Source organism: Rhamphochromis sp. 'chilingali' (assembly GCF_963969265.1).
Source record: "Rhamphochromis sp. 'chilingali' genome assembly, chromosome: 13".
Taxonomy (NCBI): Eukaryota; Metazoa; Chordata; class Actinopteri; order Cichliformes; family Cichlidae; genus Rhamphochromis; species Rhamphochromis sp. 'chilingali'.
Window position 1 is genome coordinate 26,200,946 of NC_137940.1, and position 15,898 is coordinate 26,216,843.

Here is a 15,898-nt window from a genome sequence, read left to right on the forward strand (position 1 = left end):
TCTGATCTCAGGAATTCGCATGATAAGGTGGGGCCAGGTTTCACAATGAACACACCCGAAACTCTGGCTGATTGGGACCCACACCCAGTTTCACACCTTGGCTCAGGCGATTAGAGGATCATCAGGGGGTCCCTTTGTCCCTCTGAAGGGGGATACTCCCACTAGGTTTATATCTGGGACTCTCCACCATTTGACCTTAGAACTGAAGAAGCTTCTCGGATGAGAGGTGAAACGTCTTCAAGCAACTTAAAGAAGTCCAGACACTTTTCTTTGCAAAATAGTTTGACACACATTTCTCCATCAGTGTGACCGCTTAGAACAAAACAAATAATTCTATCAACGATCGGTATATTTATGTGTTTAGATTTAACAGCCATATAAATGTAATTGCTATATATGTGGCTTAAGATGACTTAGAAAAAACAGATTTTCAACACACTAAATAAATTTTACCCATGGCTTGATTAGATCACTGGAGTCTAATACCATACTGTAATTTTATTTAAACAGAGTAACAGAAGGCAAACCTATCAGAGAAACTGTCTAACAGCTGCCTTATTGTCCACAGAGACACAGTATTAGAAAGATGTAGAATATATATGTTATTCTGAGCTGAAAATAAACCCACGGTGTCCACTGATGACCATCCATGTCCTTTCATCAATGCCTGATTATAAAAGTGCTCATCTCAAACATAATAAGACACAATAACAAACTGCTATTTCATGTTTTCAGACACATGAGTCTGTACATATGTTCTGTTATGTGCTTTACACTGACCGTATAAATAAGGAAATGAAACTCTGGATTTTGTAAAGCTGTGTTTTCATGGAACCAGATGAATAAATGCGTACTCTGTGAATAGCATGCAAAGCAAATCAAGCACTCCCCAAATCAGTGTTCGCCCACGTGCCTGCATGTGTGCTGAAGTTTCCTGGACAAGTCTGGCAGAAAGTAAAAGGCTTGTTCTTCAAAGTGGATCATCATCAACTCTGATTTAATGCAAGTGACGATAACCAAGAAGAGTGCCTCAAAACACACCACAAACTGCAGTATGCTGAATGCATGAAGACCAAGAACAACAAGGCAATGGTCGCTAATGAAAATTGTCCAACATTACCCTGATGTCCATGAAAGTGAAACTGTACACCACGTGAACTTATCGTTCCAGCTTGCAAACATACTACAATCACCCACACAATCACATTTCATCTGGCCAAAGGTATGTGTCCACTAAACATGCTGGGTAACAGAAGCTTCAGGAAAATGGCTGACACTCTGGATAAATGATATGTTATCTACTCATGCATTTATTTTTCCAAAGGGGCAATACTTGTGCTGCACAAAAAATGTTGGAGGGGAAGAGTGGAGCGATCTCAGTAATGGAGAGGATTAAACACCTAATTTGGCTGCAAATATCTTTTAACAGGAACGTAGCACAATGTAAAGGTGGAAGTAGTGTCTCTTGATTTAATATTGCATTAGCTTTTTGGTACAATTCATCTCAGGGGTAACAAACTACACCTCTTTCCTGGAACTCTGCTCTGTTACTTCCACTGAAAGTTATTGTTGCTGTTGTTTTTATCTTTAACTATTGACACTTTTGTAACTTCCACAATCTTACTGCATTGTTTTGGCTAATCTGGTTGTGGCCTGATGTGATTTGGAATATTTAACATTAAGCACAGCACACGAAAATATATGCAATATCATAGCCATGTCAGTAGTTGGTATTGTGCCAAGTCAGTGCCGTTTGCACTGCTAAGTCAACATCAGTTTTTAGCAAAAGGCAGTAAGACAGCAGCAAGAACCTTTCCTGGTAGTCTTTCACATGACTTACTCGTTCAAAGTCATTTTAATGGACAGCCTGGCATTAGCTCGACTTTAGTGCGTGCAATGTCATTGTCAAATTCTCTGAAGAAGTTTATATAATATGCTTTATTGCTCTTAAAACATGGGTTAACTTGTACACAGACAGAAGACCACACTGACGACAAGATCATTGACAGTAAATAAAGACAGGAATGAATAGGTGCACATAAAGAAACAATGGATCAATCAGGGTGAGCTCTTCGTATGAATGAAGCACAGACTACTCCACACAGTTTAAGCAAAGCAACTGGAACAATGACAACCACAAAGAATGTTTATTATAATGTGGAAATATGCTGATGAGGGAACATTGTCTGCTATTTTTGATTATAAAAATAAACATGTCCCATGCTTTATAATCATAATATAGTCTTTAAAATATATGTTTTGCTATTAGTCACTATGTTACATTACTACTATAAATAATTACCATACAGATATGTATTGCTTTGTCCTATTTACAAAATAGCATAGTGTTGGATAAATCTGAATACAAGTGATGCTTTAAAAGTGTTTCTTTCTTCTTTTTTTAATGAATCATCTTATTATGTACATTTTCACTGTAAAATTATACATCTCCATACTGAATATCATTTTCAAAACATTAATATGTTGCCATCATACCATTTCAGTTTTGCCTCTTTTTTCTACTTTAGAAGTGGAAAATGATCTATACAAATAGTATCTTTACCTTCAATGGTCAAAGTGTCTGCCCCTGAAAGTGTAATACGTAAAGGGAAACATGCAGTACAGTGAAGAAGAAAACACTGCTTATGGTTATGGAAATGACACATCAACAGGAAAAAAACTTTTAGAAGAAAGTGCTCAATAAAACCAAGACACCAGTGCCAATGGCCTTCATACTGAAGGTGAAACTCTCATACAAAATGCATATCACAGTATAGGTGTAATAAGTGCCACATTTGCTGTTACTGATGATTATTTATGTTATGAGGATAATGTAGAACCACTCAGAGGTATATTTCTGTAATCAAAGATTTAATCTATTTTAAAAAAGAATTGAATAAAAGAGATTATGTTTAAAGAAACACTTTGATATAATTTAAGTTTGTTTTTTTTAGGTGTGCTTAAATTAAATGTAAATGCTAAAATATTGAACATTTGCAAGTTAGCTTTATGCAGCATGTTTACCGCTTGACATTCAGCATCCTTACAAGCAGTGTTGTCACAGATGTTTTCATAATTTACATTTATGTAAAAAAAAGAGCACACCCTCTTTCAGTTCTAAGATTTACTTATTAGTACATGATAAAAACAATCATCGGGTCCTTACCAGGTGATAAAATTAAGTAAATAAAACTCGGTGGTACTAAACCAAAAAATTTTAAGTTCAGTGTCGAGTTCCTGGGGGAATAAGTTAGCACTAGCACAAAACTTAAGGTAAATAGTTAACAACTCTTAATTTCGCAATGTATTTTGCCTTGCCAACAAACATGTTAATGTTTTGGCCTCGGTATCTTCATAAGGGTACTTGACACATGAAATATTAAAGTTTCTTTATTTATTCAAAAAATTAAAAAAAATTAAGCCAAATGCAGAAGCATCATGTGAAAAATTATGTACACCCTTCCTGCTTCTATAGAAACCACAAATGTAAGCAGCAGCTATGGGCTGCTAATTAGATGTACTTGGTAAACTGATCATCTCTTAAGCAAGTGTGAGCACCTCTGTAAAAGCAGATGTTCTGACAGTGCTCATCTGCAAGATTCAGGTTTGTGATCAAAGGAATCAGCATCAATTTTACAGAAGCAATTAGTGCTACCCATCACTCTGGGAAAGGTTAAACGGCCATTTCCAAAGAATTTGAAGGCTATCATTCAACTATTCAAAAGTGGAAATCATTCAAGAAAGTTGCCAATCTGCCAAGTACTGGACATCCCAACAAATTCCCAGGTCACACTGTGCAATGCTCAGAGAAACTGCAAAAAAACCCAAGAGCTACATCTCAGTTTTTACTGGGCTCAGTTAGCATGTTAAATTTTAAACTTTATGACAGTTCAATTATAAAAAAACTAAACAAGTAAGTCTTGTTTGAAAGGTTACCAGGAGACTCTTCTCCCTAAAAAAACATGACAGCATTTGAACAGACCACAAGACCTCAGAAGTCTGTCTCTCCATAATTCACAGTGGTGAAAGCCCAAAACAACATATCAGCATAAACAGGACAGGTTTTGAAGCCACAGGAACTGGGAGTCATTGAGTCAACCATGAACTCATTTATCAAAATATTCTAGAGTCACATGTAAGGCCATCTGTCTGATGGCTAAATTGAGCTGTGCAACATGACACTGATCTCAAATACAGCAGCAAATCTACAGAATGTTTGAAAATGAAAAGAATCAAGGTGTTGCAATGGCCCAGTCAAAGTCCAAACCTCAATCGGATTCAAATGCAGTGCTGTGCATAAACAAATGTAAACTCCACTTTAAATAAGCAACTTTGCAAAGAAGTGTGGGCCAAAATTTCTCCACAACAATGGGATTGATGAATAAGTCAAAACAGAAAAAAATCACTTCAAGTTATTCCTGTTAAAAGTGGTTCTGCAAGCTACTGATTCACAGGGTGTCACTGGGTTTTTTTCAGACACTGCTTCTACAGTTTGGCTTAGTTTTTGTAAAAAGAAATTTAAAAAAATAAAATAATGACATGGTGCACCGGATCATGTGTTGTTATTCATCTGAGGTTGTTTGCAGTTTATTTTAAGACCTTTTGTGGACCAGATGATTTCTTAAATCATGCAAACCATTAGATTTAAAACTGACTGATCAATCTTATTTTTATTCAAAACAGTAAGTTGCATTTCCTGTGTATTTTTGTTATTTAGCCCAATTGCCTCTGATAATTGGTAAACGGTTTCACAGCACTTTCTTTTAATAGCACATCCACTACACACGTTAGGCTGGCATAAATTCTAAAGGCTCTTGCTGTAATTTCCAGGAATAACAAGAGGATGAGACACAAAGAAGATTTCAGACAGGAAATGATGTGTTAGTTTTATTAAAATACATAGAAAACTACTTTATGTGTTCTTAAATATTTGCTAGATTGCACAATGTGTAACAGCACATAGAAAGCAAATTTGTTTATATTGTTTCTGAAAACTTAAATAAAAACAGGGGAATCTTTTAAAATTGATCAGCATTCACTTTTAGGAGATGAATTGTGAAAAAAAAAAAATAGCGGCATTAACTCTCTTGGAAACAGCGAAACAAACATTAAAAGATACAGTTCAACTTCAGAACTAGTTTCAGAGGTTGTGCAAAGTCCTAAGGATAAGCCTACTCACTTGCAGGTGGGTGTGTATAAACTATTGTTAACAATTGGTGAGGTGCAAGTGAGCTATTAGTGGTGGCATAAAATACAGTCTGTGTTACTAAGTACATTGTGGGTATGCCTTCTCTGCAGCAGAATGAGGTAACAACACTCATTACTGTACCGTGAATAAGATTGTGACTTGAATCTATGCTACATTTTCTGCCCTGAGCAGGTCTGTTTCATACCTGCACCTTTATAGTGAGAGAAAGGGCATGTGTTTATCAGTATAGTTAAATATTTATACTTGTCTTTGAGTGCTTTTCATTTTCCAACACTGTCACTTACATTTTGACTCTTGTATCAGTATTTCACACTGTCAACATAGCTAGCAGAGACCAGTTTGCATTACAACAGAAAATTCAATAAACACAAACACCATCTAACACCATCTAACCAACCAGCCAACCCTTTGGACTACGTACTTTACAGAAGTTGCTATACTTGACGAGACTTCTGAAATATTTTTGTCCAAAGCATACATTTATTTCTGATGTGTTATAATTTTAATAGTTCTCTTGTTTCAATACATTTCAAATATATTCTTCACCTTTTTTCTTCACAAAACTTTATATTATTTGCTAGGTAGACACAACTCAAATATACATTACATATAAAATATTATACTATAATCATTTATGTATATTGTGAATATTGATATGAGGTGATTAGCCCTGTATCATCCAGTCTGTGTAGGGTTCATATCCCATTGTGCATTAGTTTGGTGTATCTTTCTACTTCATAATAAGATCCACGAGGCTACCTCAGGGCCTGTAAACATGTGATGGAACAGTTGCATTGCAATTTTTACTGAAGATGATTCATTGCACATCTCGTAAAAAATGTAAATAATAAATAAATAAACAATGAATTTGGATAGAGTTGCCACCCACATTCAGGACTGTTCTGATTTCATCTTACTGCAAAGGCAAAGTTTTGATGGGTCGAGTGAGGGAGCTCATGTTATTGGCGTTGGAGGAAACTTGGGGGCTCACTGTTTTTGTCGGTAAGCTGCTTGAGTGCCCCATTGACTCTTCTGCTGCACGCAACAGCAAAGTGTAATTGATGGCAACTTCCTCAACTTTTCTCAACAGCTGCAGCCTTTGGGCTTCTGAACGAACCCCTCTGACCAGTTTGATGAAAGTCTGAGTTAGTTCACACAACACTTGAAAGCTAGCCGTGACAACAGCAAGCATGCGTGTTGGACTTTTTTCAACACTCGCCACTCTCCGACAAGATGCTCTGAATTCTTTGAAGTGCACAGCCAGCTCCTGTTTGTACTCTGTAATCCGTGAAGGTTGAAGGCGAGCCTCACCCTCAGCTTGTGGGGTGTTAGCACAGTGACGCAGGATAGCCAACAACTCATTAGCATCCAATTGAGCATTTAGAAAACCATCGGGCAAGCTAAACGTTTTCCCTTGTAAAGCCTGCACCCGAGCTAGGCTCCCCTCCAGTGTACCGCAGGCTCTCAGGTCAATCTCCTGCATCTGAGGTTCCTCCTCTTCCACCTCCTCTTCGTCCCCGCTGCAGTCCTCGGCATTAAGAACCTGGAGGGTTTTGCTTACGACAGGAAAGGTATGTGAGTCCAGCTCCATGCCTGGAAGGACCTGAAGGGGTATTGAGTATGAAAGTTCATCTTTCTCGCTGCTTTCGTCTGCAGCCTCACACTTCCGGTAGCAAAAACAGAATGAGCAGCATTTGTCTTTGTCATCACTGTCTTCGCTAGGTATGGTCAGCAACACCTCTCCAGTCCCTTCTTTGTTTTCACGCAGTAGTTCCTCTCCCTGAATGAAAAACACACCCTTTTTCCCTTTCCCCTCCTGGTGGGACTGAGTGTGGACTGGCTCTACTGGGGTGGGGAGCCTCAGCCCTGTGGCTCTCACTCTCTCCATCTCCTTCTCGAGACTTTTGGCTTTGGGTTTTACCTCAGCATACACAGGTGTGCTAGTGCTGTTGTCCAGTTCTCCAATGCTGTATCGCCTCTGAAGCTTCTTATATTGTGGCGCTCCCATGCAATCTGTTTGAGAAGTACAGGTGGGCAAGCAGGAGCCATGTTCTCCTCTTGGCTCTCTTGACTCAAGACTTGTAGATCGTATTCGTGTGGTTTTGATCTCCAAAGTCTGAGGTCTCCTCGTAGCACCTTGGGTTTGAGGGGCTTTGGAGACTGCAGGAGGGGTCTTCGAGACAGTTCTCTCTCTACCTCTGTTTTGAGTCTCCGTTGTAGAGCCAACCGGTGTGTCAGGTAGTCGCATCCCCCTACACATTCGCTTGCAGTCACAACTGCGTCGCTGCTCCCTGGAGATCCCTGGTGCCTTAAGGACTGGACTGGAACGGAGCTGGCAGGAACAAGGAGTTCCTGAAGGTACGGGTGAGGAACCTTGGGGCATAAATTCTCCCTGCGATGACTTTGGTTTCAGCAGCTCCTCTAAAAACTCTAGCTCATACTGGCGAACTTTCTGCAGCTGAGCCCTGCGCTCATCTGTTTCTCTTCGCATTCTCGCTGGAAATGTGGCTGAAAGAAGATTTCTAAAGCTCAGGAAGGGAGCACTGCGCTGGGACTTCCCCTTACCACTGCTCTGTTTCTTCAAATCTCTGGCAGGGAGAGTGGAGACTTTATCTACAGAGTGACTAGGGGTTGTTGGATCATCTAAAATAGGTAAGGATTTCACTGGGCATTTCTGCGACTCAGGTTGTGATTTGTCCAGGGCACCCTCAGTTTTGCTTTCAGCTGTTTCTTTTCTCTCCGCTTTTGGAGGCAAACGAGGGGAGTACTTGGTTTGTATTTGTGGGCTGGGTTTTGCCAAATTAGGTTCTGGTCCTATTTTCGCCGCATTTTCTTTGTTGTTAGCCAGCTGGAGACCTTTGGCTCGAAGGCGCTCATCATCTGTGGGAGATGAGGATTGAAACACGACTATTTTCTGAACCTGTGGGTCTTTTAGTCTCAGTTGAGATGTAGACTCCTGTTGTACTGGACAAGTACAGAAAAGGTCATCAACTGGCAGAAGTTCTGTAGAGGCTGAAGGCTTCATGGTCTCACTAGAGGCAGTCTCGGCATCTTGGCACATGTTAGAGGGGGAAATCTTGGCAGTGGCAGTTCTATCCACAGACAAGAGACTAGGTAAGGCTTTGTTTGCAGGGTCTGTATTGAGAGGTACTGCTGTCTTCCCCTTTATACCATCAGAGATATTTTCTCTCACTGTCTCCCCAGAAGAATTTACTAACTTTTGATCTTTGCTGACTTGCTCTGTGTGTGAAGCACCAGAAGCCTTAAGTTCCATAGGTGGTTTAGACGGGGGCTCTGGGGTGTTTGCTTTGGTGGGTGCTTTTAATTCCCCTTTCGATTCAATCTGAGTAGTTTCATGATTGCCCGCCTGTTCTGTCACAACACTGAGAACCGCAGAGTCCTGGCTTGGGCTGACTTTAAAGGGAACAGTCTTGCTCAGGATTACTTGCTTGGGTGGACAGCCAGCACGGATCTGACCCACGGAGAAGGCCCCAGTCCCTATGGTCTTTGCAGTGCAGCCAGGGATTGCCAGGGGAAAGTCACGGCGGCAGAGGATCCGATCCTTGTTGATATGGTGAGCCAGCAGGTAGGCCTGGTTCTGGTTCTGTTTCATAGCCGACACCATCTCAGAAACGTCTGTCAATTCAGAAGAGTTGGTCTCATGGCCTGAGTCCAGTGATGACTCAGGTGTAATAGCAGCTAAGACAATCAGGCCTGAAGAGGAGAGCAACACAGTATAATGTTAGAATAACACACGAAATTAAAAAAAAGAGAACATTTTCATAGTGTTCTGTGGAAACTGATATTTCCAGCTGACTGATAAAATTGTGATAATGAAACTGAAAATCAGTCGGGATCAAATCTCTTCAGATAATTTTATGCATCAATGGGTTTTCCACACAAGACACAAGAGTACTGTGGGTTGCGTGTGCACAGCTCTATGAGTGTAAGTGCCTCTATTTTAGGCAGATATAAAAATTTGGTTGGCTTGTTTTTTTAAGCACACGACTTAAATAGGCAGCTACTGATTCCTTATTCATGCAAAATCTGCTATTTTTTAGATGACTGACAACATTATTTTAAGCTTAATTAAAATATCTTTCTAGTTGGATATTAATGAACTAAAATGATGTATTGCAAATGTATGGTAATACTGTTTACTGGCAGTACATAATCCATGGCCTGTTTTGTACATGTGTATTTTGAGAACAGTGGCATGACTGAGGTTGTTGACCTGCAGTCTGTGTTGGCTGTTGAGGGTGATGGGGGTAATCCTCAGAGGCAGCCAAAGCTTCAAGTGCCTGTAAGGTGGACACCAGAGCGTCATCAAGCTCCTGGGCATGATCTCGGACCGTTCTTGTGGCCACATTATCAATAAGTGTCACAGGCACATCTTCCTTTGCCTGGGACAGCTTTCCAGAGGCGACCGCGGTGCTGGCACTGGTACGAGCCTTCCTCCCTCTCTTTGGGTCATCCTCATCAGAACTGTTGTCCCTGAAGCCAGGTGGTGGGGCAGCAATGGCAGGTGGTGGTGGTTGCAGCTTCTCTCCACCGCCAACTGCCTCTTCCTCGTCCTCTTCTTCATTCCCAGGTGGTGGTGGTAGAGCTGTCAGGTCAACAGCTCCTCCATCTCGGGAGGCACAAGTACTGGAGCAGTGTTTCCCAGAGCTTCCACTGCTGTTCATTGCAGGTGAGAGACCCTCTGCCCTAAGCCTGGCTTTGCAGGAGTCACAGAAGTATCGTGACGTTTTCTGGGATTGACCCATTGTTTGTGCTCGGATTCTAAATCCAGCATTCTCCACTGCTGGGTTTTCTAAAACTCCGGCTATTTCCTCTGTACTTTGCTGGGTGGGATCTGACTTTGTGCGGGGCCGTCCGGGTGGCTCCTGTGAAATAAAGTTCTCATTGATGTCGAGTTCTGCTTCGGCATGCGTTTGGAGATCCTGAAATTGTTGTTGTTCTCGAAGGTGGACATGACACAGGCCTAGATGCTGAGGTTCTGCGGGAACCACGGCCCTTGAAGACCCTGACTCCCTGTGCGAGCTTTCCCTCTCGTCTCCTCGTCGCCCTCCACTTGGCAAGCTGGCTGCCCCAGAGCGTGGGTGTGCATGGTAGGAACTTCTGTAATCTGAGGATAGAATTGTCAGAGGAGTGGAGAGTTTGAGGAGTTAAAAACTAATGGGGACAGAGAAGATCCAGATGGAAAAGCAGGCGGCAGCTGGTGGTCACATGGGGATTATTTATTTCAAAAATGAAAATTGAACGTTGAAGTTTGTTTGAAGTTAGAAGGTTAGATTCAGTGGGATGTGATGATAGAATGGTACTGTTCTTCTTTGATGTAGACTAAAGGTTGATACAGCAGATGGAAGCAGATCTGTTCATGTCTGGACAGCAAATGTTTATGATTACAGCAAAAATACATTTCAGTTAATCAGTTTCAGTTGATATTTTGTGTAAAAGTGAAATATGGACTACTTTTTTTCCAAATGAGTCAAGATGGAGATGGGAAGAGAGACAGCAGAGGGCGCCATGGGATGGGATTTCCAGGATACTCTGGATAATCAGGTAATGATTTCAAGCAGTGTCCATCAATGTCCATGAAGACTGAACATAATGAAGACTGCCAATTTCCCGACATGCAGTGTCTAATACGAAACCGGAAGAAAGACACTTATACGACTCTGAATGTGTGATGTTGTTCAACTTAAACTATTAAGGAAACAATGTTGTATTCTGTAGTTTTAAATTAAATCTTTACTTGGGCGTGGGCATGTAGTTCAGCATCAACATGGCATTTTGCAAATGAACAACAGAGGTTAAAAGTGACATACCTGCCTTGGTCAGCTGCGACTGACCCGGGGTTCTAAAGTAGATTGTACGTTTAGGATCTACAAAAAGCTTGAAGTAACCAGAGATGAGGCACGCAAAGTTACTGGCATCAGGCCATTCCATGAGGAGAACCAGTGGCTGTAAGGGAATGTCACGAAAGAGAATTAGGAGACTTAATAGGGGACAAGCATAGACCTTATCAAATTTAACTGTTGACCAGTGTATACTAAACAATTGTAGTATTTCCAAAGTTAAGTTTTAAACTATTGTAATATGAAACTTTTGGCACTTTGTAATGATACCTTGGCCTCATGGATTGTCACCTCCACACGAGCCACTCCCTGGCTCTCACGGTAGAGCTGGATCTTAGACACCCGACTGAACTCGGCCAAAACCGTTGTGAGGTTATTTTTCAGATCAATAACGTGACTGATGCCATGTCGAGGACCCACCAACAGGGTTGTAGCTGATTGTTTCTCCTCCTACAGAAGAACACAGCAACTTTACCATGATGGATGGATGGACATTTTACAGACGAATGATCCAAAAATATATTACCAGTCCAACAGTATGGAACAGTATTCCACCAAAAGGTGGAAGGTCATTGAGCACACGCATGTACTGCAGCTTTCCTTGCAGTGGAGGGACCTGTCAACAGAATGATAAAGAAGAATCTTTTAATAAAGACCAGTCCACCTTTAGTGCTCCATACAGCCTCTTAGGGGCACTCTTGAGCCACAGTTCTTTCTAATAAACTCTTATGCAACAGTTACATCTGTAAGGATGAAGAGCTTGTCGAAAGGAATGATTATCAAGCAGACATAAAGATTCTATACAATAAACTAAGATCCAGCAGAGGTTTTGGGTTTGCATTAATAGTAATCAAGAATATGGAGCATTTGCATGCATATACATATAAAATCATCCAGCAAGATACAAGCTATTGCAGTCATTAAAATGGTTTAGATTTTTACTGATAAAATGTTTTATATGAAGAAACCTTGTTCCCCGATGGTGGTGGATGCTGGTATGTCTTCAGCAACTGAGACAGGGATTTGCACACGTTTTTCTCCTTTACTGTTGGAAGTAGAGTAAGTGGAAGGAAAGGCTCTAGACCCCACTCTTTTCTGTGAAAACACAGAGAAGGATAGCAGAAGTGTACGCAAAAGACAAACAGAGTGGCGTGCAAGAGTACAAGGAGGATGTCATAACTGCAGGACCAAAGAAGTTTTCTTTCATCCTATCGGAAGATGTAGTGAGCCTGGCTGACATCTTCTACCAGCCCTGGTTTGACATGGCTATCCTAAGTCTATTACAAGCACATTGAACCTGTTCTGCTTCTGTGGTTGTGATAGTCGAAGCTAATTACTTGCTAGGTCGAGGTTTCGAAGAGTAAGTGGGCAAGTTGAGGGAGAGATGTAATTTCACAAAGCAATGGCTTTCTTTTTTTCATAATGACCTGCAGAAAATGATCCTTAAGTATTTGAGTTTTTAATACTGCTGGGATTAATTATTAATCATTTAGATATTGTTGAATGAACAAACGTCACTAAGGGACTCAGAATGGTTAATGAGGTTAAGAATGCAATAGATCAGGGGTTTTTTTCCCCCCTCTATAATTTCTGAAAACGTCACTTTTTTGTGGACTTACTCGACATGCTTGAGGGAGATCTTCTGATTGGGCCTTGCAGAGGACACAGTGATGTAAATATGAAGTGCGGCCAATCGTAACGTGACGTCTGATTTCCAGTCCATGCCAAAACGCTCCTTGATGACATCGTTGCGACTCTGTGAGGACATGATGACACATTCTCTGTATAGTGCTCTTTCCAAATTGTTTTTAAAATGTATTATTGATTTGTTTCGATTTCCTCATATTCCCAAAGAACAACTGCAAGAAAACTGTTTGCTCTGGCTCAAACAGCACTTTGAGGAGATGGCAACTTCAAAAGTATCATGACTGTTGACATCTGTTTTAATCTTCCTTTAATCCAATGCTTTACCTGTATATAAAGGTACTCAAATGCAGCGGGGTCCCTTCTTAGCAGATCTGCAGGGTCCTTGGGAAAGAAGCAAATGCGGAACAGACACTTCATCCCTTGGAAATAGGTTCTATGCACCACCTGTGGGAATACAATTATATCAACCACATACCAAATAACTTTGATTTTATTCACATATTGCAGTATCATTTTCATTTATTTCATATTTCATTTAGTCATTTCAGTATCATTTAAGTGAAGAGAGAAGACTGATGCATCATGAATCAATCTGCACTATCTTGGCATTTCACGGTGAGTTCTGTTTATGTGTCATTTTAGTCAAGGTGTAGTACGGCAAAAATGTTTAATGATCAAAATCACCTGCTGAAGTTCAATACGGGGATCAAAATGGAAAAATAGTTATTTAAGTGACCTTAAATGTGGAATGGTTGTTGGTGCCAGATGGGTGATTTGAGTATTTCAGAAACTGATGATCTACTGCAGGGGTCTCAAACTCCAGTCCTTGAGGGCCGGTTCCCTGAAACTTTTTTATGTGTCCCTTTTGCAACACAGAGAATAATCCAAAAAAAGAGAAAATATTCAGGAGGTCTGTGAGAAAAAGTGGTTTTTGATTGTTGGTTGTTGATGCCAGTGGTCAGGAGAGAATGGCCAGACTGCTTCCAGCTAATAGGAAGGCAACATCACTTAACCAAGGTGTGCAGAAGAGCATCTCTGAATGAACAACATGTCAAACTTGTGTGGTCAAGAACAGGGAACTGCAACCAGAATTGATGAGAAGACAACTGGAAAAAGGCTACCAGGTCTGATGAATTTCAATTTTTGCTCAAACAATCGTGGGAACCTCTGGTATAGCAGTAGGCAATACTGCTTCTCAATAACAAGGGCTGTGTTTTAATCTGCTGGTTATCTGAAGATATTGGATTTATTGGTAGGGGAACATGTCCTATCAGTTTCATGTAAATGTAGTTATAAAAAAACTTTTCAGTGACAACTTTTGGTGGGTAGGCTTTTGTTCTGTTATTATTTTTTAACACAGAAAATCACTTTTAACATAGCATGTATAAAATTTGAAGTGTTTTTAGACAAGTCTTCTTCTTTTTTTCATTCTAGGTTTCTTACATGTGTCAGTGGCTGGTTCTCCTGCAACAGATGCAACTTCTGATTCTGGTCCAGACCACCTGCCTCCAACACCAACGCAAAGTGCTCGATGTAGCGCAGTGAAAGGCGGTCCTGCAGGGAAGAGATCACATCCTGGAGGAAATGAGATGGAAGCAGATGAGTGACTGGGATACACTGCCTCAGTAAGAATACATTAATCTACAAGAAATATGAACATTCATTGTACTGAAGCTACTTTTCACCTTGAACCCTTGAACCCCCCTCCCTCCATGTTTATGTGGTGCATTTTATCATTGATATCATTGTAGTGAGTATTTTCACTCAAATCTCTGTGCTTTGATATTATGTTTTGCCATTTTGTGCAGTAGAGAGCTTTTATAGATATTCTATATTGTGCACAGTGACTGCAACCGATTTAGGAAAATAATTCCAGCACGTTGGAGTGTGCAGGGAAAACATTTTACCTCAGTGCAGATCAGTATCTATGAATGATGTAGAGCTTCTTGTATCATCTTTCTAAAATGCAGAGAGTACCATCTAAGGGGACATTTATGACTTATCATTCCTCACTGCTGGCAATGCCTCAGGATAAGGTTTCATAATTTCTTCGGACTCTAAGTTGCACGGACATGAAAAAAGGAGTCTAATGTAGTGATGTTACTGCATTTTGGTAATGAATTTTTATATGGACTCTTATTAACAACTGCAAAAGAAAGCAAGTACACTAAATGCTTTGCTGCCCATCAAGAAGTTAGTTGACTTGTGCTGATGTATTCCAATAGCTGTCCCTAAAAGATAAGCAGTTTTAATGCTATTGATCTGTGTGCTTTGCATTAAATGACGCTTGGGGGAAGCCACACTATCAAGTGAAGGAGCCACAGAATGCAGCCGAAAACACCGCAGGGAAGCTTCTTTAGTTGACAGATACTCTAATAGCCATACAAGTAGGCATCCTCTTGTACCATTGATTAAATCTGCGGTATTGTATTATTGATCTGAGCTTTCTTATTATGCTGAAATTCCATTTAATTAGGCTGACAGGAGAGAGCTTCCGCTATCTCTCCTTTAAAGTGCTTCTGAGTTTTCTTTTTTCTTTTCTCCCTCACCCTCCATGAGCAGAAGAGAGATTTGTAAAATCTAATAGAGTCCATTTAATGAGTCTGCTCGGAGATGTCACACTCATCTTAGAGGCTGACATAGAGACAGAAATGACCTCTGTCTGACTGAATTCATTTGTTGCTTTATGACCTTAATCACTTTAATGAGATTTTACATTCCAGAAACTGCCAGGAAAAAGGTTTCATAGAATTAAAGCTATTTTTTTTTCTCTGTGTTTTCTGAAACCTGTGATTAATTAGATAAACTTTGAGGGCTCTTAGCTTGACAGATTTGTGGTTAAACTGTTTATTTACTTATGGCAATTTGATTGTGTTGATAGTCTTTCTGTATTCTGATCCAAAATGTACTTTAACGATTTATTTGCTACAAAATGGATTTATGTCGACACCAAAAAAAAAGAAAAGACGCAAAAACCAAAACACAAGATGGGTATGTATGATGAATGTACATCCATCATACATTTCCCTTTTAGTCTGACTTCAACTATATTCTCCAGCTTTTTTATAGCAAAACAATAAAGAGGGATGAGGGAACTGCAGTTTATCACCACGAATTATCACTTCACATCTTCACGAGGAGCCATTTCAACCATAGTCAAATAAAATTAATGATTATAGGG

General features: G+C 40.3%; 1 protein-coding gene and 1 long non-coding RNA gene across 2 annotated transcripts in view; one reads left to right on the forward strand and one right to left on the reverse strand.

Moving 5' to 3' along the window:
• Positions 1-4,901: 4,901 nt before the first annotated feature.
• The window catches only part of frmpd3 (FERM and PDZ domain containing 3), a 92,408-nt gene continuing 81,411 nt past the window's right edge, over positions 4,902-15,898 (reverse strand). The window contains exons 8-16 of the mRNA XM_080901584.1: positions 14,161-14,292; positions 13,042-13,161; positions 12,690-12,826; positions 12,039-12,165; positions 11,597-11,686; positions 11,341-11,520; positions 11,041-11,176; positions 9,444-10,337; positions 4,902-8,923 (exon numbers count right to left, since the gene is read on the reverse strand). Of these exons, the coding sequence (XP_080757710.1) occupies positions 6,123-8,923; positions 9,444-10,337; positions 11,041-11,176; positions 11,341-11,520; positions 11,597-11,686; positions 12,039-12,165; positions 12,690-12,826; positions 13,042-13,161; positions 14,161-14,292 (4,617 nt within the window). The 3' untranslated portion in view covers positions 4,902-6,122. The remainder of the gene's footprint in view (positions 8,924-9,443; positions 10,338-11,040; positions 11,177-11,340; positions 11,521-11,596; positions 11,687-12,038; positions 12,166-12,689; positions 12,827-13,041; positions 13,162-14,160; positions 14,293-15,898) is intronic.
• LOC308409042 lies at positions 9,852-11,018 on the forward strand. The gene is made up of 3 exons (XR_013973897.1): positions 9,852-9,899; positions 10,177-10,320; positions 10,706-11,018. It is a non-coding gene; the product is annotated as an uncharacterized lncRNA (long non-coding RNA).